General features: G+C 38.0%; 1 protein-coding gene and 1 non-coding gene across 2 annotated transcripts in view; both read right to left on the minus strand.

The window, feature by feature from the left end:
• Positions 1-26805, minus strand: part of ACY1 (aminoacylase 1) — a 1669107-nt gene that overhangs the window by 38205 nt on the left and 1604097 nt on the right. Inside the window, exons 16-17 of the mRNA XM_044078190.1 lie at positions 17127-17206; positions 11096-11156 (exon numbers count right to left, since the gene is read on the minus strand). Of these exons, the coding sequence (XP_043934125.1) occupies positions 11096-11156; positions 17127-17206 (141 nt within the window). The remainder of the gene's footprint in view (positions 1-11095; positions 11157-17126; positions 17207-26805) is intronic.
• On the minus strand, positions 16082-16154 carry TRNAF-GAA. The gene has a single exon. It is a non-coding gene; the product is annotated as a tRNA-Phe (tRNA).

Genomic DNA, 26805 nt, shown 5'->3' on the forward strand with positions numbered 1-26805 from the left:
TGATGAACTGGAATTATCTGCCACTTTTTTGAAGTTTACATATAAAGTTCACAACAGCACAATGAATTTTTTAGAAGATGAAGTAAAGAAGGATGTAATGACAGTTTCATTACTTCAATCTACAGGAAACCCACTTTTTGCAACACCTTTTTGTATTGTAAAGTTATCATCCAACCCATCAAAAGAAAGGTCAATTTATATGAATTTATATGAATTTCAAGATTAACTTCAGATGATGATGAATGCAGAGTCCAGCCTGACAAACTTAAGCAATGTTTTTGGACCATGGCTACCTGGATATTGTAACTGACAATTTTTATGTAAAAATACTTAATGAAAGCACAGATAAATTTGCTCCAATTATTAAGAAGGGTTTGTACAAATCTGCCTTCCCTACATCTACTGGTAATTCCTACAACTCTAACAGTATGGTTTTGCGCTATCCTTTAGATGTGTGGGACATAAAGAATATAATACAGAAAAAATGATTCACTATACATTTTTAAATATGTTTGGAGACATCATCTGGTTTCATTTTTAAGAACAGGCCTAATATTAAAAAATACTGGAAAAAACATTTAAAACAAGTTACAATGGTTCTTTTAAAACTAATAAATCCAGACACTGTAACAAATGTCTGTACATTGATACCGACTTTCAGGTTGAATTATTTAATAAAATAAATATATGGTTGATTAAAGGGAGACCTTGTTGTTCTACTGACAAGGTAGTTTATTTAGCAAGGTACAGCAAGTTGCTGTTCATGTCTGGCTTTTTAAGTCGGAAAGACAAACAACACGCTTAATAAGATAATTTATCAGCACTTGTATAGTATAAACAAAAAAAGACAAGAGTGCTTTAGCCATACACGCACTCCCTTGTACTACTTTTAGTATGTTTAAATTTTCCATTTTGGAGAAAATTTGCTCGGACATTTACAGTCGTTAATGGCAGAATCGTTTGTTACAGAGGGAAATGGTCTGGCAGCTATGCTTAGATGCATCTAATTCACCATGTTTGAATGAAGCTATGTTACAAGAGAATTAAAATACCGAGCCTCTTTACTTTGAGGTTTCAGTTTTATTTTTAGGTACATGACATTTGTTTTTTAATAGGATAATTAACTGAAAGCAATGTTTTGAGATATTACAATTAAGTGTTTGTTCCTTTAACAAAAATGGCAGTTTTCGCTGACAAGTTGTTACTGATTGGTGGACTGCTGGGTGTGTGTGTTTCAAAGTCTTTAGTTGTTTCATTATGTAACTTTTTAAATGGTTTTGAAGATTTCTATGATACAGACAAAAGTACTCAACTTTTTAATAATGTTCTTGTCGAGCCGAATGCTAAGCTGGTCGTTGTTTTCTACTGAATTTCAGGGTAAGGGAATATTTCCTTTCACAGAGAATTGTGTTGTCTCAGAGTTAGCATAAATAATTAGCAGAGGGTTGTAAGGGGGCTTGCCCCACCTGTAAAAAACTTGCTGCTTTTTAGGCCTTCTTTGGGGTAATCCTCAGAGCATGAGCACTATTTGTTGCTGTTTTCTGTTTCAGTGTTTGTACTTTGAAATCCCAGATGTCGATGCAATTTTGTAATTTAGTCACAAATAATGCATCGCTCTCTCCTAATATATATATATATATATATATATATATATATATATGTGTGTGTGTGTGTGTGTGTGTGTGTGTGTGTGTGTGTGTGTGTATATATATACATATATGTATATGTATATATATATATATATATATATATATATATATATATATATATATATATATATATATATATACAGACATACATATATCTATATATATATATATATGTATCTACATCTATATATATATATATTTATATATATATATATATATATATACATATATATATTTGTGTCTTTCGGCTTTTCCCGGTTAGGGGTCGCCACAGCGGAACTCCGGTCTGCTAATGATTGGCAGTAGAGTTTTACGTGCTGGCTTGCTAGGCCTAATGCACAACCTTCCATGAAGGAACGCCTGTTCATGCATGTCGCCACACAGAAGACTCTCTAACTGAGGATCGAACGGACAACGTCTAACTGTGAGGAGACAATGCTACTGCAGCACCACCACCACAGTTTTATATATATATATATATATATATATATATATATATATATATATATATATATGGGTCTACCTGAAAACGCTGAAAGTCCACAACACCGACAACGAGAACACCGACACCGGAAGATCGACAATGGAGATGATCGAAAGTTGAGAATCCCGACGCTGAGAACACCGACATGTTAAGGTAAGTGTGTGATAGGGACGGACGTTAGGGTCAGGGTGTGGGTAAGGTAAGTGTGTGATAGTGATGGACGTTATGATAGGGTGCGGTTCAGGTAAGTGTGTGATAGTGACGGACTCTAGGTTTAGGGGCGGATTAAGTGAGTTAGGGTTACGGTGCGGGTAAGGTAAGTGCGATAGTGACAGACTTAAGGGTTAGGGGTGGATTAAGTGAGTTAGGGTGCGGGTAAGGTAAGTGTGCGATAGTGACGGACCTTAGGTTTAGGGTTTGGGTTAAGGTTAGTGCATAGATAGTTTTGTATGTACGGTTTAGTGTAGGTTTATAAGGTTTTTGGTGTGCTTGTGTTGTGTGTGTGTTTTTCGGGAAAGGTATTTGTTTTGTTTATTGTCGGGATTGTGGTTTGTCGAGCATGTGAAGTTTTGTGTTTTTGAACTTTCAGTTTATTTTGGTTTTGTCATGTCGGTTATTTCTTTGTCAGTGTTTTGGCATGTCGGTGTTATCAGGTAGACCCATACATACATATATATATATATATATATATATATATATATATATATATATATATATATATATGTATATTCTCCTACGTAAACACACACACACACACACACACACACACACACACACACACACACACACACCACACACACAACCCCCACCCACCCACCAAAAATATATATATATTTAAAAAGCATAAGATGCAAGTACGGGTTAGGTCTTACTGGTTGTGATACACTTCCCTGATGGTAAGCATCACAAAAAGCTGGGGAAACATGGCTAAATTACAATTGTGCTACAGATACATATGGTTCCAGCAAATTCTTTGCGGGTACAGAGAAGCTGCTGAAGGTGCACTAGCGCAACAGAAAATCTGATTTATAATGTTTGAAATATAACTGATTTGGTGATTGAAAGAAAGACCTACTCAATGTTGACTACACACACACACACACACACACACACACATATGCATATTTATATATATATATATATATATATATATATATATATATACACACACACACACACACACACACACACACACACACACACACAATTGATTTACACCTGCTAAATTAAGTATCTGATCATAATGCAATGCAGTGTGGTAGTGTGCTTTTTTGTGGGAAGGGAGAGTATATAATAACTATACATTTTTAAAGAGCTTGTTTACTAAGACAATATGCAGATTACAGACAGAAACACACAGGCTATGTCTTTTTGAGAAGAAAATTCAAGAAATTAGAAATAGGTTACATGTAAAGACAGCATTTTTACAATTCATATTAACAGCAGAGAAGCTCATATCTGTTTTTATCTGGTATAGGTCGCTAATTTTTGGTTTGTTTGTGGAGACTATTCACAAATGCAGCATCTGCATAAATGCATTTTAAATACTATGTTTAGTATGCTGCCTATCATTTCCATGACTTACACAGATAGACTGCAGTGTTGACACGCTGTATACAGAAAAATATCTTCTGTGAACATAACACAGGTACTTTGTGCATCAGTGCTGTACAATGAACCTCTGTGTGGGATGACATAACTATGAAGTACACAGTACCAAAATCCAGCAGCACCACCAAAGAACGCTCCAGTACTCAAATTAGAAGAAAACAAAAAAGGAGTGTAACACCATAGACATAAAACTGGAACTTTAATACAATAAAACAAGAACAGAATAAGCGCTTTCAGCGTGTGCCTTCCTCAGATCCTGAAAACAATTCCTACACAACTATTTAAGAACTAGCTAACCAAGCTAGTTAAAAGGCAATTAAGCAATTAAAAAATGAGGCAATGAAACATAGCAACATTTACTCCCCATTTGCATAGTGCACTTGTAACAAAAACATGTTTTAAAATAACTTAGATGAAAGCTTAGAACAAAACTACATTTTGTTAGAGACAATCGGCATAGAACATTAAAACTTATAGTAAATAAATAAAACACTGCTGTCATAACCATTATACAGCTTGTAAATCTGTTAAAAACTCAAAGGTCATAATGTTAACATAGCAGGTTCATAACCATAATACTACAGAAGCAACAGTCACAGCCTGATATACAACAAACAAATAACTATTGTCATCGCATAGAAGTCTGATAAACACTCAGAAAGTTAGACGTTGCCCATTCGATTCTCAGTTACAGCGTCTTCTGTGTGGCGACATGCATGAATGGGCGTTCCTTCATTGAAGGTTGTGCGTTAGGCCCGGCAAGCCAGCACGTCAAAATCTACCGCCAATCATTAGCAGACCGGAGTTCCGCTGTGGCGACCCCTAACTGGAAAAAGCTGAAAGAAACAAACAAAATAGACACAAAACTCCCCCATTAACAGCAGAATACACTATAACTCCAAACTTAAAAGATGTCATGTTCACATCTCTAAAAGAAATGAAAGCATGCATAAACACCTATTCTATAGAAAGTATACAGAAGGAATATTACACAGCTGACATCTGTAACAAAGAAGGATAGAAAGTAAAAAATATTAAATATATAATGAGCTTCCTTAATGGCAAAAAGTTAATCTTCGTTCCTTCAGGAGCGGTTTAAGTGGAACAACACCATTAAGCCCTGGAAAACAATCAGCCCTTAAGTCCATTATCCATTTAGATTCTTCCATTTCCATTTGATTTGTTACATCCCCTTCTCTTATAGTTGGACAAACCATTGCAAGGACCATAAATCTAAATGTATGGGTGACATTGTCTCGAATATGAGCATACAATGCATTTGCAACAACCTTAATGCGTATATCAGATTGATGCTTAAAAATTCTTTCTTTTAACATCCTATTCGTTTTGCCCACATAGAAACATGGGCAAAAAGTACAGGTAGCAACATATACCACGTTCTTACTATTACAGTTGGCATTTCCAAAAAACTGGTATGTCCTTCCTGTAACTGGATGTGTAAAAACATTACTGGTATTGATAACAGGACAGGCTTTACAACTGCCACATTTCCGTGTGCCAGAATGTGTATATTCATTCCTTTTGCCTTTGCAGCTTTTATTGCAAAGCAACCTCTTTAGATTTTTCTTGTTTTTAAAACTAAAATGAGGTGTGGTCCCTACTATTTCTTTCAATCTATTGTCTGATGTTAACACAGGCCAGTATTTTTTGATTATTTCACATATTGTAGAATTATCACTACTGTAAGTAAGGCTGACCCTCATGGTCCCCTGCCCTACATTAGGACGTATTTAATCATCTTTCATCACTTCACTTGTCATTCCATTAATATACTGTTGAGAGTAGTAGGGTCTACCCTTATTCATTCTCAGATCTCTTCCACAATCTATTGTTATTCCTTCTCTGGCTGGCCTATAACCACGATCCTTGAAACCTTGTAACAGTTTATTGCTTTCCATGAGAAAAGTATCATCCTGAGTACAAAGACTGGACACTCGAGTGACTTGGTTCTCAATCACATTGCGGAAAATATGTCTCGGGTGCATACTAGAAAAATGCACCATATGATTCCTCCACATAGATTTCCAATACAGCATAGTATTTATCCCTTCAATAGGATCCAATAAGATCTTGACATCCAGAAATTCAATATTTGTTCTGGAAATCTTAACATCGAATTTTAGAAACAAAGTAGTCTGTGTTAAAGAATCCACAAAATTTTGACTTCTTCCTCACTTCCAGCCCATAGAATCATAATGTCATCCACAAATCTATTATAAAGGAGCACATTCCGTTTCCATTGGAAGTTTACATTCAGTGCCCATAGCTCTTCCCACCGGGCCAACACGAGATTAGCATAGCTAATCGCGCAGGGGGTACCCATAGCTACCCCCACTTCTGCCAATAGTAACTATCTCCATAAACAAATAAATTGTTCTCTAGCACCAGTTCCAATAGACTGCAGACAACATAGTAGTCTAATTTCCTTTCTCTGTACAAATCTCTTATGGCTTCAACACCATATGAGTTAGAAATCGATGTAAACAAACTATGAACATCCACAGTGACTAATAGCAAATGGGAGAAGTCACAGATGTTAGTAGTGGCTTCCTGTAAATGCTGTAGGAACTGTGCCGTATCTTTCACTATGTTCTTGTAATCACTCAATAGTTTTTTCAGCTCATTTTCCAAAAAGACTGAGAGGGATTCTGCTGACCATCTTTGGCCTGCCACTATGGGGCGTATGGGTAATTTAGAGCTGTTTTTATGGATTTTTGGCAGTCCACTGATGATAGGTATGACAGGATGTTCTACTATGAAAAATTCAAATAGTTCCTTTGTTATACTCCTATTCATAAGCATCTCATAAAAATACATCTTCTATCCTCCTTTTCATCACATCAACTTCTTTCTTCATAATTCTTAAGTATGTTGCTCGATCCCTGAGCATATCCAACATACTTTCATTATAATCATCTGTACTCATCACCACCACAGCTCCTCCTTTGTCAGCTGGTCTAATGGTTAAATCCTCTCTAGTTGGTAGTTCTTTTAAAGCATCCAATTCTTCTTTGGTCAAATTCTGATAGTGTTTACCTTTGCCATCTGTTCTAATTTTGGCTAGGTCTTGCTCACATAAGCGCATGAAAATCTCAACTGCAGGATGGCTTACTGGAACAAACGTGCTAGGCTTCATAGGTGGTCTTTCAGAGTCATGATCTGATCTAACATTGGACCCAAAAATATGTTTTAATGTCACATTACGTGCAAAACACTTTATATCAGTCACAAAGTCATGCAGCAGTGAACGTAAAGCTGGTATAAAACTTAATCCTTTCTCAAGTAGAGTAACAAACTCTTTTTTCAGAAAATTATTTCAAGATACTAACAACTAAGGAATTCATCACAGAACTTTCCTCCTCTTCCTTTCTCTGCTTGCAGGTCTGCCTACACATGGTTCCTTCACATGTATTAAAAAAGGAAGTTGCTGTTCAGTAGGTAGATGTAGCGATCCTTTCTTGGATACGGCTCCTGCTTGTATAGTGGTGATAGAGGATGATTCATTCATACAAGTAGGATTAGGAGCATTTGTTGTATTGTTAACTTGCTCCATGGGAACCTCAAGGGTTCCTTCAGTCAAACATTCTATATCATCATTTTGAGCACACACACTCCCATTGGTTACATTTATATCAGTATGGGCTCCATTCACTTGATGAACCTCAGCTCTAACTGTCACTTCATAGTGCTTTTCATCTCACCTCTTATGCATCTGGTTGGCTGCAGTGACCTCATTCTCACTCCTCTTGTCACCCTGCCTAGGTGCTCTAGGCCATTCAAAAAGATGTCCTTGTTTAATATCATTATAATCCCTTAGTAACTTCTGGCTCTTCTGTTCCTTCAATTTCACTTCATAGGCTGCTAGTCTGTCATGCAAGTTCTCCAACCTATGCAAATTAGCTTCAGACAAATCCACAGATTCTAGCTCTTTTTGTTTACTTTCAATGACTTTATTAATCTCTTCTTCTTGTGGCCTAAAGAAATTAATAAATAGCTTCATGTAACTGAAGCTAGTGTGGATGTTGATCGCCTGCCATTTAGCTAACAATTCCAGGAAGGTATTTCCGTAACTAGGCATACATTTAACTCTTAGTCCACGGGGAATCAGCTGGTGATGAAAGCACACCTCCATGTGGAAGCATTGCCATTGCAAATGCTTTAAGCGATAGGCTGCATTCTCCATGGTTTTGAATATTTCTTCAAAACCTACGAAATTTGTTGAATCACCGAGTAACAATAACTTACAGAGCTTTTTAGTAGCTTCTGACTGTAGTGCATTGGTTTATCTGATCAACATTTTCTACTGCAGTACACTGAGATACACAAGAAAATGGGATGGTGCAAAGACCACCAACAGAGACAGTGCCATACTGAAATCAGTGACACTAGTACTACAAAACTGTATACTCTGCTGGCACAGAGGGACAGACTCTTGATAATGACCTAGGTCACCAGGGTTCAAACAGCAGCTTGAGCATCTGCTTGCTCTGGTGTTGGAGGATGGGTGTGCCCATCCTGGGAAAGAGGTGGACCTCTGAGGAAGTCCGCTACCACGATCCCTTGAAGGAAGACCAATGACACAAATAATGTCCTGTAATGGGCATTTGGCAACCAAGCAGCTTTGGTTGTAGCCTTCAGTGAAAGTACATGGGAGCATGCATTTGTACAATGGAAAATACTGTGTCCCACTAGGTGATGCAGGAAATCTATCCCCAAATAAAGGAAGGTATTAGGTTCTATTGCATTTATCTTCACTGTCAGAATGCCATCAGGGGCATAAACCACCCCTATTATGGCTGCCTGAATGATGGCCTCTCCAGATATCTCTCAAGAATGGGCTCAAGTCTCAACAGGGTTAGCAGGCATTGGGCAAAAAAAACAAACAAGTTAAAAGTAAGAAAGTGGAGAATCTAGAAAAATAAGAATGCAGCACGATGCATATGTTAAAATAACAGACAAAGTTGAGCTACATTTGACAGTATTCTTATTAAAAAAAACACTGCTGAATTACTACTAAAATACTGTTACAGTCATTTACTGTTATTAAAGTATTTAGCATTTCATATACTGGATTCAAGATATGGCTAACAACTGCTGTCGGTGTTCAAAAGCATTTGAAATCCTTCTTAAAACATTAGTCTTTTTCCTCATTTAAATGTTATAAACCACGACCCAAAGAGCGTGTATGATGTATTTATTTATTTTTAGCATGTAGGATTTACAATACTTTACTTGGACAAAGCTACATTGAACCCTTCTTGAAATATAGGCAGGTTAAAGACATTCAAAGCTAGTGAATATTTCAGAAAAGCCCTAAAAGGCATCTCCAGTTATTCACTCACTGAATATGTTTCCTCTTTTGTAAGAAATGATTATTATCGGTCACAGAGTGGCTGGATGAAATGAAGACATGAAAATCCCGTTTCTCAGAAAGAAACTTCACACCTGCTTTTCCACCCCACTCCCTCCAAGCAAAGCATGTGTTTGTTTGACCTGGCCTTCCCTTTAGTAGCCCCTACTGCTGTTGATAGAAATGAACTCTAACTGGTCACCCCAATACTTCAGAAGACAAGCAGGCAAGGATTAAACTACATGTATGATTAATACAGCCCAAGCCAAGGATAGTGGTAGTTTTTGATGAAGTCATAATAGATATGATCAAGATGGAGAGATGGCTCCTGAGGGCACTTATCCCAGTCTGCAGAGGGAACTGCAACCCGATGACATCTGAATAAGCATGCAAGTGTCATTATACAAGAAAAAAAAGCATATTCACACGTTTGGATAGTACAGATGTATCAATGTGAATGAAAGTGCTGCACAGGATTATTGATAAATGAATACACACACTAGCAGAACGTAAATGAGCAGACTCACAGCAGGATGCAGTACAATCGAACCAATGTTTGTAGTGAGACAAATAGTGGGAAGATCTTAGATATAAGGAAAGAGTCCAATTGGCCATTCCTACATATGGAAAGAGCACATGAATTGGTCTGAAGAAAGCTGATTTGGGCAGTCTTGTGACAGTTTGAAATCTTGGAAACATAAGTAAAATTAGTGCAAGCTCTGTGCAAAGAGCCAATGATACAAGTAAACAGTGTTCAGACTCATTGAGACATTTCCAATAGGAGTGGGTGTACATTACAGTTCAGTTCTGAGCTTACTTCTTTTCATAACGATGATGGACTATGTCAGAAAACAAGTGTGAAGGGACAGCTCAACAAAGCTGCTCTATACAGATGATGTGGCACTATAAGCAGACTATGAGATGTAACTTCAGTAAATGACAGTAGACTTGAATACAAACTGAAGGAAGTGGAGATGAAATGGAGTAAAAGTAAAACAGATGTTATGGCAGCAAAGTGGGAGATGCTAAAAATCCGAGGTAGAAGGGGAAAATAGTGGAGCAGGTTAACAGCTTTGTGTATCTGAGAGGTGTGGTTCTGGGGAAGGGAAACATGAAAAATTTATTTTATTTATTATTTATTTTATTTAACATTTGTTGACCGGGAATGTCCGACTAGGTTCCACAGAGCCTGTTTTCAGCGGAGGCCCGGGGAGAAATGCTCCTGATTAAGGAAGTCCAAGCTAGAATCAGAGATGCTGCAGCCAACTGGCACAGAGCAACAGGGGTAGTATGTGACAGAAGAATGCCAAAAAATCTGAAAAGATGTCCAAAGCAGTGGCATAACCAGTGCTTCTGTAAGACAGAGAAATCAGGTAAGCAAAGAAAGAACACCTGACAAAAGTTATGTTGATGTAGCTGAAGTGTCCGAGTTAGGCAGTAAGATGAATACTGTGGGGCAGATAAAGAAGTCAGGACATCAGAGCTGAAGCCAAGGTAGACATAATTACAGAGAAGGTCAAGAAGAACAGACTGGTGGTTCAGTCATATGCGCCCCAAAGCTGGAGATGATACTGTAAAGCAGATTTGGGAGAGACAAGAAGATAAGGCTACAAGGACTTCCAGCCAAGAAATGGATTATGTGAGAGACTTGTGACAGCCAACCATGACTGTCAAGGAAGGTAGGAGACTGGCGCTGAAATAAGACAGGTTGTGGCAGTTGGCATGATACCTAAACCCATGTAAAAATGCGAAAAATTAACTCCTGATGATGATGATGTCAACCAAACTGCACAAGTAAATAAGCAGACTCTTCTGAAGAAAGTGTAGTTCACAACATAAGTTTTAAATGTAAAGCCTTGGAATAAGTTTCCAAATAGCTTTATCTGACAAGAGCATTAAATGCAATAGTAAAGATCAGTTTGAACAAATGAGGACTTTCAAGGCAAAACGATCTTGTCATTACAACAATTATATACTCACAGCTCGAATGAATCTGCTGTCTGTTGCTGCAGGGAAAATCTCACTTTTCAGCACCATGTTCCTAAAACATAAAACTCACATAAGCATTGAGGAAAAATATACTGTGCATATTGGACAAACCTCTAATTCCTTACAGTAAATATTATTGCTACTTGAATAAACTAGTGTAACATGAATGCATTTAAATACACTGGTTAAAAAACACAGAAATGTAGATAGAGGCCAATGGAAAAGGTGAATCTGAAGAACAACAAAATATGAAAAATAACATAAAATGTTTATTAGGAATATAACTAAATTACTATTTGAAATGTAAACATCCCCTCTAATTTAATCTACAGTCACAAGAATATAGTAGTCTGGATATACAAATCATTACACAGATAGTGGTAAACAGACAAACAATAAATGCAAATACGAAGCATTGAGATGTTCACAGACAATGCAATATGAGAAAAATATCTATTCACACACAGTCAATTATCTTCATTTCAACAGGTTCCCTCTCAAAACTATTTTATTCTCATGGACTTGCAGAAACTTACAGCTATGCTTGTAACTTTGTCTACAATAGTGAAGACTAAGTCCATTTTTTTGTTATTTTGGGTGATCACCTAGGATCTTGCCTTTTTTCAGATCTGGCTTCTGCAAGAACTCCTACCAGGTTATCCTCCTTACATGACATGATGATGTTTCCTAATTCACTGCTAGAAGATTAAGTTCCCCAAAACTATAAATCTCTTCTTTGCCAGGTTACTAACACTGTCCCTAAATCTGAAATCATACATGTATCCATTGGTTTGTATTCTTCACAGGTGTGTACTAGGCTAATGTTCACAGGGGCCTTTTTAAGCCTAGCCATGTATCCCAAATTTTTGACAAGTTCTGGTACCATTAATAAACGTAAGCAGGGACCCAGGTGATTAACCATTTACAGGCTGCCTGTGTTTACTAGAGACACAGGTGCCAAATTAGAGATGAAGTTCCTGCTAGTCATCCACTTGTCCAAGTTACACCTCAATTGGGTTAGGGAGAAAATTTGCTTAACATGGATGGGAACTGTTCTAGAGAAGTTGTAGCCTCTGGGATACACACTTGTCTCTCCAGTAGGTCCTATTTACAATGAGTAACTCTGGTATTGTTTGTTTTTTGGATATGCATGAGGTCCATCAGGGTGGGGTCTGACAAAGCCTTGTATGCCAGGCATAGACATTCTTTCAACAGCCTACAGGAGACACAATAGGACCTTGAGGCAATCTGCATAGGACATGTTACTTACACCCTGTATTCTTTTAGTGAGGAACCTCTGTAAATGTTCCAACTGTTTGATGTGCCTGGACAGGTACATACCAAAGGGGGCACTGTCCTTAATGATAGGTCTGATGAATGCTGAATACACTGAAACAATGAGCTCTTTGGACCTAGATGCCATAGCTATGTTTACATGTTGCATGACATAGAATGATTTCCTCACTACTGTAGGCATGTGATGGCAAAAGGTTAAATTACTGTCTATGTGTATCCCCAAGTCCCTGACTACTGGATCATCTCTTAGGGGTGTATTGTCAATATGATAGCTTCCAATGATGGATGACTTCCTGAAGGATACTATTATGCATTTCTTGGCATTTAGTTATATTTATTTGTCTGTGTCAGCCCTTCCTGGGGAACATTAGTGTCAGTGGGGAATTCTATGACTCCTCCTAATTTGCAATTGTCTGCAAATTTTGTCAGCCAGAGGCCCTTGATATTGGCCTTGACTTCAGAGAAGTAAATGTCAAAAAGGAGTGTTCCCAGGACCAATCCCTGCGGGACTCCACTTGTGACTGGCTTCTTTGTAGAGCTGGACTCCCCACGTCTAACTTCTTGGGTCCTGTCTGTGAGCTAGCTGGTTGTCCACTAGATGACATAAGGGTTTACACCTAACCTCTTGAGTTTGTCAACAATGCCATAGTGAGGTATCGTATCAAATGCTTTGGCCAAGTCAAGGTAGGCAGTGAGAACTGTTTTGCCCTTATCCATTGCTTTGGTGGCCTCAAAGAAGTTGACCAGGTTGAGTAGGCATGACTTGCCTTTGACGAAACCAGACTGGGTGGGTCCAGTGTCTGGAGGTTTCCTGTCATTATCAATAATTTCCACAATAAATCTTTCCATAGCTTTGCACATCAGACTAGTGAGACTTACTTATCTGTAGTTTCCAGAGTCTGTAGATGGCCAACCTATGTGCAGAGGGATGACTGCTGCTGTTCTCCATTCATGACGCATGAAGCTTGTTCATAGGCTACAGATAAACAGCTGTTCCAGAGGGCCTAATAAGTCATCTTTCATGCTATTTTGAAGACATCCTGGTATACTTAGCACTAAGGACCTGTTTCCAAGTGATAGTAGGGGGAGTTATATTTAAAGTTATTATCAGAGGGAAGGTTTGTGGGGTAAGACAGGGGTAAAGTTACAACTAAATTTGTCAACCAGTAGGTTTTTATATCTCCTGGCTCTGTATAGGTGGCTCCATTAACAATGAGCTATGCACACAACTGTGTACTGCATTTAAGGTTGCTGACATAAGAATGTCTTGTGGTCGTCCTTGGCCTGGGAGGCCAAAATCATCTCAAAGTTTGCTTTGGTAGACTTTATTTGTCCACTAAGTCATTTGTTTAGTTTCATGAGAGTGCTTTTATTCTGCTGGGTGTTACTCTTCCTAATTTTTGCCATAATTTCCTTCCTAATGTTATACAAGCTACTGATGTTGTGATTCCACCAGGGTGGCTTGCTTTTTGAGTTAGTTCTGTTCTTCTTCCTGGTGGGTACAGCTGCCCCTATGCAGCTACTAACAAGCTTGTATAGGGTTTCTGTGAACAGTTCCACATAGGTAACAGTGTTCTCAGGGTTTATGGGGGTTTGACATTTTGCCAGGTTATTGCTTAACAGTAGGAAATTAGCCTTAAAGTAGTTCCTGAATATTCCTGGGTTAGTTGGGGTACTGGGTTTTATTTTTACTTCAAAGGAGACCATTCTGTGGTCTGGCCTTTCCAGAGAACACATTACACTAGGGGGTGTGCAGCACTCTTCCATATTAGTGAGGACCAGATCAAGTATGGTTGTACCACTAATCTGCATACTGACAATCTGGTCCAGGAAGTTTGTGTTTACAAAATCCAGGTATCTCTGTGCCTGCTCGTTTGGTGTCATCTATGACTCCTAGTTAACAGCGGAATAATTAAAGTCACCCATGAATATGGCACTGGATTGGATGGTGAGTGTTTCCAATAAGCTTAACTACATGTCATAGGTTTCCTGAGTCATAACTCCCGTGTCACTATTAGACAGAGGCACAGTAAACTAAACCTTAAAAAGGGCACAGTATACTCAAATCAAGGGGTGGCGTAAGCCATACAGAATTGGGCTAGGCTTATCATTTCCCCAGGGCAGATAGCCTAGTATGAACCTATGAAACTATAAAGGGGGACCTATAGCTTGCAAAGAAGTGGCATGGGATTTTGAACACAAAGAAGCTCAAGTGCATTGTCCTGTCTGACCACTCTTACTTTTGATGTAAATCAAGACACCTCCATCTTTACTTGCTGTTTGTGTTGTAGTTGGTCTAAATGTATGTACGGCATCATAACCTTCCATTGATGGTGTGCTCTCCTTGGCTTTAAACCATTTCTAAGTGATAGCATAGACGTCAGCATTATCAAGATCTTCAGTTCTCTTCCTCCAATGTCTTGTCTTCCTATCAGAAGTGCAAGACCCAATACTGTGAGTCCCAACAAGTGTAAAATTAAAGTGCTATTATAACACAATATGGTGAATTGAAGAATTCACTGTTACACTTTTAAATTGTTTCTTGAAGGGAGGTGATGCCCTCCCTGCACCCCCTGATATGTGGGCTGCACCTGCACACACACACACACACACACACACACACACACACACACACACACACTCACGCTAGATACAGTTCCTCCTGACATTCACAAAACTTTTGTAGTAGTCAGCAGTACAGAGGATCTGATTTCCTTCCTCCTCCCAGATAGGCCATCCTGGCCGTTTCAGTAAGTGACCCACTAACTGAATTCAAGTCTTTGGGGTGCAGTAATGACTTTATTTCACTAAGGCATACCACAGGGATGACGTAAGTGGGCATCTTAATTTTTTACAGTTCAGAGAAATTATATTACCATATGTGCAGATTATCACTTCAAGTTCCCTGAAATAATGAGTTAGACAAACACATCAAGTGCGTGAAAACAAGTGCATTAAAGTCTTTGAGAAAGGGTATACTTGATGTTTATGTATGACAGCAGTCAACAAAACAGAAGTCAGGAATTGAAAAGATTCATATAAAGACTTGTCCATACAATCATCAGTGCACTGGCTAAGTGGAAAGAACTACCTAAACAATAAAGAATCTCACAAAAAAACTGTAGTAATTGCTGTGAGAATGTATGTCACAATTCTGTAATGTATGTGCACTGCACTGTAGAGACCTGATCACTTACCAGCCCAAATGTTGATAGGCACAGCTTTGAAAAAAAAAAACCCAAATCATCTACTTCAGCTACACTATTGCCGCCCAAAAGATCAACTTAAAGTAAAGCATATGCTAATAAGAAATCAGCACAATTATTATTATTTTTTTTTTTTTTAAGTACAATTAGATAAGTACTAGGCTAACTGTGCTTGAGAGCCATTTTAAGCCTAGCCAATTATCCCTTGTGAGACTCAAACCCTGCACCTTGTGTTTGTAAGGCAAACACTTTAACCATTAGGCTACCCTCCCAACCCTTTTAAATATTGGTCATTTTGGAGATTAAATTATCACAGCGATCTCTTTTATTCATACAGCCACGCACATTTTCATTGATTCCAGCACACCTTACCTTGATTTTTAACATACATGTACACACATGTTCCAGTTCAGATGTTATAACATATGTATTCCCATATCCCAAACTGAATAGTAGGAATCTCAAAAGGTTTCTTTGCCGAAACCCGGGATTGAACCAGGGACCTTTAAATCTTCAGTCTAATGCTCTCCCAACTGAGCTATTTCGGCTCAAGACAGACAGAAATATTATTAGGACAGAAACAGTAGACAACTGGTGAGGACCAGGTTGTAAAAGTTCAAATGTCATGGTACTTTTACTAGCTATCATGCCAGAAACATCACTGGATCCAGAAGAATTCCAAATTTGGCAGCTCTTAACTGGGCTTCTGTGTCCTACTAAAGTATACGATTATCTCTGGATTTCTCCAGTTTCACAAAAGACCATTTAAATTGGTTCAAATATGTGATCAGTACCTTGGTGCAAAAATAGTGAATGTTAACTCATTTTTTCAAAAGATATAGTTTTTAAAGAATGTTATTGTTACATTCCAGTTTTTTGGTCCCCTTGGACCTCATCCTATCAGTTTGGCCTCCAGTGTCTCATGTCCATGCTGGTCTACAAGACATTCTCCTACCCCCCAGACTACTCTGATATTGCTTGGGCCAGTCCCGGATCCTAAGGGCATCCTTGGGGCTAAGCTGTCTATACTTCCATCTGGGGGAGAGTTGCATGCCCAACCCACTTCCCTCCTCCTCCCATGCTCACTGAATAAGTCCAAGGGCAACTTCCATCTTTTGACCCTGCCTCCCTTTAGGGAATGTCAACACTGAGTGGCCTCTCTGTCACTCCTTCAGTCGCCCCTGGCGCTAATCAAACCTGGGTTGCCTAGGCTGTTGTCAGGGTTTTATCCCTCTACACCATCACAGCAGCTCAACATACTGATGTACATTATTACAAATAATAGCCTTGCATTCTAACACATTATAAACATATCTATTTATTATACTTGCAATTTTTTGATAGTCTGTCCACTCATAAGCCAAATGACAAAAAAAAAATAGTTCCGGAATCTAATGCCAGTACTCTGCAAGAAACATGAATACACACAAATCTGTAGGCAATTTAGAAGGATCAACAGTTTACCAAGGAGAACAATGAGGGGGGAAATTAGCAATGAAATGAATGCAATGTGTACTTACATCTTCTTACAGGCACCACTGAAAGCCTTCCACCAAGGACTTGATTCATCTGTTGATGTTACACCTGCGCCCATGAACTTCTGCATGTTCAAAAGCAAAAGCAGTATATTAAAACATTATAAGAGCTGGAATCCGAATGCGCAAAATATTACGATTGTATATCAGTAGGACTCCTTGCACCTCAATCCAAGTGTATCTCAATATATGACTGTAGATTAATATGGTAATTAAGTATTTAATCAAGCATAATCAAGAGGGGAAAATGTAATTGTAGATGACACTGTTTTCTTGAACCAGAAGGGCAAAAATACTGAATGCATTGCTTGGCTAACAGTTCTCTTTCTCAAGTACAACAAAAAGATTAAAATAATATAAATCTTTTTTCTTTAATAATTTAAATTGTTATTATGGCCACAATATCATCCTGATGAAAGTAGCGGCAGGCCTGAAATGTTAAAGACTACCCCGGGTATCAATAATGCCTACACTAAGTGTACACTGTTCTGAGTGAATACACAGACATAACTCACACCTTCTTCCTTTAATTTTAGTTTTCCTATTGATATTCTTGCAGCTTTAAATACTGACAGGGATTCATAAAGGTTACCACAAAGTATAGTCTACATGTACACTTACTGTAATCTTTTTGAGTGACTAGAAAGCACAAAAAATGTGATAAGAATGTTCTTCAATACATATCATGTACACTTAGTGATGGCACAAGTATACTGCAATTTGATGTGTTACTGTACAAGTGTCATTTTAAGTCACTGCAAAGCTTACATTGTGTGGTGGTGTTTACAGTTTTCACTCTCTTGAAATAAGAATGTACTGTTGAAAAAAGTACTTAAAGTTAACACAGATTTCTGCTTACCATATCAGTTGACCTAAAAAGGAACTCTCCTGAATGGACCCTTGATTGGATACACTTCATCAACAGTCTGACACTTTTTTTTTAAGATCTACAAATTAAGGGGGTTATTCATACATAACACCAATGCATGTCATAATGCAATATACTGGTTACTTAACAGCCTTTGGCCCCTACGACTGCTGTTCCATTCCCACGACAGTACTTAGCAATTGCCTGCAAATCAACAAATGATTATGACGTTCTGACACTTACATTATATTAAACAGGCAAAATACAAATATATACTTGTCTCTAATAGTAGGGAATTCCAATAGCCAAAGTTGTCCAAGGAGACACCCATAAACAAAGGGATGAAGACAGCATTCCAGTAGATCAACTGCTACAATAAAAATCTATCTGTTACATCTTACACTGAGGACCCTCTCTGGTAGGGCCTTCACTGGGTCAAATTTTAAGCAACAATTACTAGGGCAGAAAGCAGTAAGAAAACCATAAAATCAGTAAACCTAGCTGTTTTCTGAAATATTGAGTTTGGAAACAGCCTGACTACCAGAGACTCAGCTGAGAAAAAATGCTTGGTGAACAAATGTCAACACTGGAGGCATTCTTGAAGCAAGCATTAGAGGCCAACGCTCCATGGGGAGGCAAACTATGACAGTAGCACTGACTAACAGCTGGTTAGCTCTCTGATGGCAAAATAAAAAACTATGCAGTAAGCAATCTACTTGAAAAGAGCTTGGCAACATTAAGCCTATCCCTCCATGATGAACATGAGATAAACAACCATTCATCTTAGCTCTTCCTATACACCCAGAATGTGAAGGGGCCTTCTTGCCGTGGTTTTGGACTCTGTAAGGAAAATTAGGAGATTCATGGCTTGCTTCAGAGACAACTCTAAAATGACATTTGGAAAAAAATATGTTTTTCCTTAATGACATCTTACATTAGTGAAAGTCCAGAAATGGTTCCCTAGGTTCCTAGACAATACATATAAAAATGATGGCTGTAACAGACATTTTCAAAGATATGAATTTCAGCACTTCTGTAAGCTCAAACATTAAATGGGTAAGCATGTCAACCATGAAGTTCAAATTCCAGAGATGGGAGGGTTTCTAAAAAGGATACATGTACGGCACTGCTTTAAGGTCCAGCTTGATCAGTTGGTGTTAGGTTACAATTTTGCCACCCACAACATTACGATGATCAGACAGCTTTCACATGCACAACAGACATGGAATAACTAAGGTCCAAGTCATTTTCATCTGAAGTAAGTCAGGGCCACTTGCAAAGTATATAGTACTGCTCCATCCAAACTGAGAAATATTTCCACTTGGAGGCACAGGATTGCCAAGTGGAAAGTATCCTATAGCTTCAGTACTATCTGACATCCCAGATGGAAAATCCACTGTGACTGAGAGATCTGTGGGAGCAGCCAGATTATGGGTTGGAAACAGCAGTTGCCCCAATCAGTGAAGACACTGCGAGAATACATAAGAGTTTGCTCTATCACCTGAACAATGACATCCTGAAACCATGACTTTCCAACAATCAAAAGGTGATAAAAATGAATTTTGGATATTCTCCCATGAACTTCGAGATGATACATGAAATCATGAAGAATGACAGAAACATGTACAGGAATTTTCTCTGTCAAAGGAGAGGGAACGTGTCCACTGCTACATCCTATTTGCTATGTTCAGCTCTATAGAAAAGAAAAAACATATTTTCTTGAATGGTCAGGAGGTTGATCTATGGAGTACTCCACTAAAAGAAGACTGACAGAAAACTCTTATCAGATATAGCCTCTAAATTTGCATTTGAAAGATGGGGATGAGGTTGTTCTTTAGAGTGACTTCCAGCTTGTTCACTTCCCCAGAGATGTGAACTGCTAATAGAGTGATGGATTTGTCTATTGTCCACTGCCAAATGAATTGTGCTTCCCTATGAAGGGCATGACTTTATGCTCCTTAATTGTTTATGTACCACAAGATAAGCAGTTTGTCTGACCAGATGAGGATAAGACCCAGAAACAGCTTTTACTTCAAGGTCTCTGAAGACAGAAGAACTGCTTATAGCTCCAAATGGCTAACAGGTAGTCACAGCATTAGAAGTCTGCACTCTACCATGTTGGTGCCTAAGTGAGTTGCCCAGCCCAAAAATTAAAAATCTGTTATTAGAATTTGTATCCCTTTCCTATGAAGAAAGGGACACTACCCACCACTCCACAGCTCACTGATAAGGGACTGACAAAAATAGATTTAAAAGGTCAAGTTGGCTTTAAAGCCACTAAAATCTCAAAAGTCCACTGTAACACCAGCATCTGCAGGTGTACACATAACACCATGAAGAAAATGGCAGCCAGCAAACCTGAAGAGACCTAATCTGAATATTGTGTTTTAATGGTGGAGCAAGACTACTAGTCACTTTGAAGTCTTTCTCAGATGGATAAGAACCTCTTTCTCTTTTAGGAACAGCCAGTCTTAGAAGAAAAAAGAGTGGAGGTAGAAGGAGGGGAGTCAGAAGATTCTTCACTGGTTTGAGGGTCTGCTTTCTCTTCAGGAGGTCATTGATCAGGTACTGAGAGGTTGGGATGCAGAACAACAACCTAACAAATGGGGTTCAAGAATCTTGCTCCCAAACTCCCTCTTCAGGGAGAACAAATTCAGCCATGCTCTCTGATGCTGGCCATAGAAAAGTTGGTGGGTCTAGCTAGGGCATTAGGACAATCCAAATTATATCAGAAAACATGGCAGAGCACTACAGAAACCATACACAAAATCTCAGGTAGGCCGTCCCGGAATCTGGAATCCAGAATCTGGCGAGCCTCATTTCAGTATCTTCTTAATAAGATGGAACTAGATTTAGCATGTAGAGATCAATACCAGATTAATCTAAAATCCAACAAGATAAAAAATAAAACTTTGTCCTGCTACACCTGTTCAAAACTCTGGACCTATGACAGGTAGTAAAATGTTGTGGTCACTGACACTTACACTGGATGGTGGCTTGTAAATGGTATCGACCTAAGCTGGGGACTGATGACATATTGTTGGGGTACCACCAGGCTGCTTAAATAGCATCCTTAATGACTAGCACCAAAGAAGGGATAACCAAAGTCTCCTCAGGCTCTTTCACAGGAAACCTTTTCCAAGCATATCTGAAGGGGGGACTAGGGACTTAGGACCAGTCTAAGTTGTTCTTGATATGTCTAAGGACCTCACTAAGGCAACTATCATTCAGAATTGTGGCAAGGGATGAATTCATTATGCTTGTTCATCTGAGAGGTAATGATCTCAGGATCCTCTGACTCACTGTCAGAGCCACAGTAAAGAAGTAAAACCATTAAACTAACATAGGAACCAAACAAAAGACAACCAATAAAACCATGTAGTAGCCACCTCAAAAGGCATGTACCATGTGAGCCTTTATTATAAAAAGAATCAGTTAAGCTCTTTCATCCATAAAAACTGGATATCATCAGAACTATCACAAATCCACAAGCCACAGTTTAAATAAAAACCAACAACCAATCAGGAAAAGAGATTTATGAGCATAATTTGGTACCTCAAGACACAAATACTGAAATAAAAAACTGTGTAATAAGTAACAAAATACACGTTTTTATGAACTTTGGATATACCAACGATACTAGGTATTCGGGGTTATGGGTTGTGTAAAAAATTGAAAAGTTCTCTATTAAACATATTGTAAAATACAATCTTCCAAAAATAAAACAATTTTCCAATAAGCAATATGGATCTCATTTCTAGAAACAGGTAAATAAGTAAAGATGTCCTGCAATATAAACATATAAGAAGAGTACACAATACTGTCATACAAAACCATACCCCTGCTTTCATTAGGTTTTTATGATATGCAATTAATTGTCCCTGGTGAGCTGATATAATGTCTCCTTCTCAGATGCTGATAAATAATGACAAGAAAATGGCTTTTTCCTCAAAAAAGTGCCACACTCCAGTAATTAATGGTCAAATAATATACTCAAGTTTAGCTTCCTTGTAAATAACCTAAGCTCGAGTAATGTCACCACCATGTCTAGGGTGCTAAAGGGAACAAATGTAAACCCTTTTGAAAATAAAGAAAAGTGAGTAGTAGTCAAATAAATATTACTATAATTAAAAATACTGTATCCAAAGCAAGTATTTAAAATTCCATTGTGACTGGTCTGAAAAACAACTTCTAAGTATTCTTCCTTCCCTGATGTCGATAACATTGAGTTCAATTAACTGGAAGGGAAGATACATAAGACTGTTTCATTTGAAGTACCCAGAATTGGTGATGTCTTGTCACTGGAGCCTTCATACTGTAAGCTCTCTGGGCCAGTCTCTCTGACCTCCATAAAAAAGGGGGCTAGAAGAAGCAACATTCTCCACAGATCGAGGACTGTGATTTGAAGCAACAGTTTCTCTAATGGCAGCATCCAAAAAAACATCATCATTGTGCTGCAAGCAATCCTTCTTGTGAGAAGATGGATAAGCAACCTTCTTACGGTACTGAATGCAAATCTCTCCTAATTTTGCCACTTTTTTAGAAACCATATTTGTACACTATTAATCAATATATACAAAAATCCTCTTATAAAATTGCTGATATGATGGAAACAGGAGGTCAGAAAGTATCTCATGATTTAAATTGTTGACCTCCTCCTTTAAGGAATCCAAAACAAGTTCATAGTTTTTAATAAGGGACTTAGGGTCTCCAAACCATGCCTATTCAACTTGTCTATTTATTCATGACATAGGGGTGATTTATTCAAATTGCCATTTGGGAGCTTAAATGTCTTCAATGCTTGCAGAATTATATCAAGTTGCAAACACTCCCTAAAGTAGGCATTTGTGATCTGCAAAGCACAATACTTTAGACATTTTTTTTTCTCAAATAACTTAATGCTGTCACTAAAAGACAAAAAAGGACCTGTCCAGTAGTTTCTATGTTATCCACTGATACCATAAATTCTTTAACAAGCCACTTGGCAAACAAATCCCTTTCAAGATTACTCTCCGAAGCAGAAAAGAGAACAATGGAGTAAAATGAAAACCCTTATTACAGTGAGCTGTACCCAAATCAAGATATTCTTGCACACCACGGGGAGCATGACCACTCCGAAACTACAGAAGCATAAGAAGGTGCAACATCAAATGGTTGATTGTTCCATTGTGAACTGTCTGACATTGGAAAATAAAAATCCTGATGCAATGATTCCTTGCGGACCAGCAGAACCTCTAAGCTGTAGAAGCTTTATCACTACAAGTCTGTGATAATAGCTAAATTAAACAAGTTAAAGTTCCATGAAAACTAAAAAGTACTGAATCAAATCTATCTCCACAGTTGCTAGAAGAAGCATGAATGCCAGCCATGGAAAAGCTAAAAAGGTAAGTTCCCAAAAATAACCAGTAAACTAAATCAGGAACCAAACTACTGCCAAAAGACAACCAGTAAAACCATGCAGTAGTCACCTCAAAAGTCAAAACACACAGGCATATACCTCCGGAACCTTTATTATACAAATAATCAGTTAAGTGCTTTCATCCATAAAACACACAGTTTAAATAAAAAACAACAACCAATCAGGAACAGAGATCTATGAACATAATTAGGTACTTAAAGACACAAATACTGAAATAAAAAACGTAATAAGAAACACAATACAAATTTTGTTGCTTCATTTTTAGTAGTGGGACAAAAGAAATAAATTCATTAATACCAGGTTGGTTGTGGGCATTTAGACAGAACTGCCAAACCACTTCCTTGTATTGTAAAGAATTTTCACAAGCTCCACCTCCATGATTGTGAGTAACAATTTCCAAAATTCCAAAAACAAATTTAATAATGTTGTGACAAACTACTGAGTGACAATATACGGCACTGCTGTTGTTTGCTTTCTTAATATTGTATAAATGGTCATCTATTCGTTTTTTATGTGGACGCTCGTTTTTTACAAATAGAATGCAGAACATGGTATGCACTTAGACAAAATCTGATCTATTACCTAATTTACTGAAAACAGAATCATTAGCCCTAAAAATTTGCCAGCTGAGAATACATTTATCCTTTACTTTTTAGGTATTGTAACCATGGGCCTGAAAACAAGATAATTCTGTTCACTACCTATGGCAGTAAGCTTATCGTTGGTATCATGCAAAGGCATGGGAGTGAATGAGAAGTACCATGTGCCAAGGACCATGAAACTGCAACTGATCCTGTGCTAGCTGAGGGAGTTCCATGCCAAAGAAAGAATTGCATGGGGTCCAGTGTAGGCCTCAGATCAAGTTTCCTAAGGTTTCAAACCTGCATCCATGACTTGAACCACCAGGCATCATACTTCTTCTTCCTACCTAGCCCATGAAATATCGATCATGGTTTGGGACAATCCAACAAATCCTATATCTAGGAATCCACCAACTCAAATGAACATAGAGGCACCTTTGGGGGGAGGAACTTCATCTTGAGTACCATCAATCTATGACCAGGTGGTTCAGGTGGCAGCTCTTTAAGATCAGGCTGATCTAACCTTGACTCAAGCCAGTTAACTGGGGTTTGGATCATACAAGAACTCAAGGGTGCATTCCCCATGTTAGGAAAAGCTCCAGTCCTCTCATCTTGTATCAAGGTAAATGATGGATCCATGCCTCAGCCCTTGCTAACTAAAGATGACCACAGTACCTACAGGGACTCTGGGCTGGAGTATCTAAATATCAGTTACCCGTAGAGGATTACGACTTGACTTGTACTCAAATGTTTCAACTTAGACTTCAATCTACATGGTGGACCATCTTACCAGTTCCCTTACAAAGAATTCTCAAGGGTAATCATCTTTGTGGATCTTAATTAGGCCAAAAGCTTCTCTTTTCTTATCTTCAAGTGGCAGCATTACATTTCTGATTTTGAGGGATCTCTCGATGCCATGCTCCTATTCAATGCAATAAAAGAAATGCTTGTGCATTTGCTGGCTGGCAATTTGACATCAAAATTGACACTTAGTATACTGATGTATAAGCATAAGAATGCATAACTTTTCATACAACAGTAAGGATCAAGTGCTGAACTGTGCAAGTAGCAAAAATTAAATGCAGTGCTTCACAGATAACACAAACTCACTCTACAAGTCTGGAAAGTAGTGTGAAATTTCCTAAATGTTGGCTCTTAAAAATGTCTAACTATGAATGATAGAGAAGATTTACCAAATCACAAACCCTACAAAGAGTTTCCTCAGTTTTAAACCATTAAACATTTGTACAGAACAGTTATACAACAGCAAAACAAATCTTTAAAGTTAGTCACTCATACAATATGTTTTTTTCCAGTTGCTGAAGGTCTCCCTCCTACAGCATACTATCAATACTGCACTGCAGGTCCAAAGGCAAGATCGGTTATATTCCCTATTATAAAGCTTTCCCATTGCCATTTTCAGTTCTTTAAGTATGAAACAAACCTAGTACCAGTATTAATAATCTCTAAAACACCAATAACTGTAAAACTGAAACACACCAAAAGTTGTAAACAAGTGGTAACAGACAAATCATAACAGAAGATCCAAAAAAAAAGTAGAGCGTGACACAATAAGACCACTGCTGGAAAAGTGCCAAAGATATATGAGATACCCGTTACTTTGCCTTCAATAAACACTAGATGGAAGAAGCTGGGCACATTCTCAATGTATAGTCTCTCTCTCTCTCTCTCTCTCTGTATGTTTGTGTGTATATATATATGTATATATATATATATATATATACATATATATATATATATATATATATATATATATATATATATATATATATATATACATATATATATATATATATATATATATATACATACAGAGAGAGAGACTGAGAAAGAGAGATCTTTCTTGGTGCTCCTCCTAAAATTTCAAGCTTATATGGTCAAGGTAAACTTTTCCCATTTTCCACTTTTACACAGGGCAATAAGAATTTTAAACATCTGAGGAGCACTCCCCATGCTTTGGATATACTACTGTTACAGTGTTGAACAATATAGCAATACTTGTGGCTCTCTTCCTCCAGTAAACAACATTTTGCAGGTCCACAGTTCTCTATGAGACAAGAATTATTCATCTGGGTGTCTATGATTTTAGACATCTGAGAAGACCCACCCACCACCAAAGTTTGGGGTACATTACTGCTGCAGTGCTGAACTACACACAATACGCATGGATCTCTTCCCCCAGTAAACAACATTTTGCAGGTCCACAGACTCTGATGACTCAGGGATAATGACTATCCATCTATGATTTTAATGAGGAGCCCCCTCACAAACTTAGGGTATATTTCTGCTGCAGTGCTGAACTACACACAACACTCATGGATCTCTTCCTCCAGTAAACATTTTGGTAGCCCACAGACTCTGCGGATTTAAGGACAAAAATTATCCATCTGGGTGTCTATGTAAGAATCTATCTTACTGTTTAGTTTTACTGTTGGGAACTTCCTGCCATGTAGACAGGAACTTCTTTGCTCATTTATTTCTGTAACTTCTATATCTTTCACTCTCTTCTACAGTGACAGTATATCCTATTTGTTTCTTATTTTCTCTTCTGCTACAATATTTCAGAACAGATGTCCTTGCCTGGCTTATACCTCCAGAACTTGGTCGTCTGCATGTTGTTTTCACTGGAGAAACAGTTCTGTTAGTTGTAATCCTTTTTGCAGTTTAACCTCCCCTAGCTCTGTTCTTGTTGATCAGCTCTGTCATTATCTCAATTAATCTCCTTCCTTATTCCTTTATTATGATTGTTTTACCATTCTCTTTACTGCTTCTTTA

The sequence above is a fragment of the Protopterus annectens genome, chromosome 7.part0 (assembly GCF_019279795.1).
Source record: "Protopterus annectens isolate FY-2018-M chromosome 7.part0, PAN1.0, whole genome shotgun sequence".
NCBI classification, from domain to species: domain Eukaryota; kingdom Metazoa; phylum Chordata; order Ceratodontiformes; family Protopteridae; genus Protopterus; species Protopterus annectens.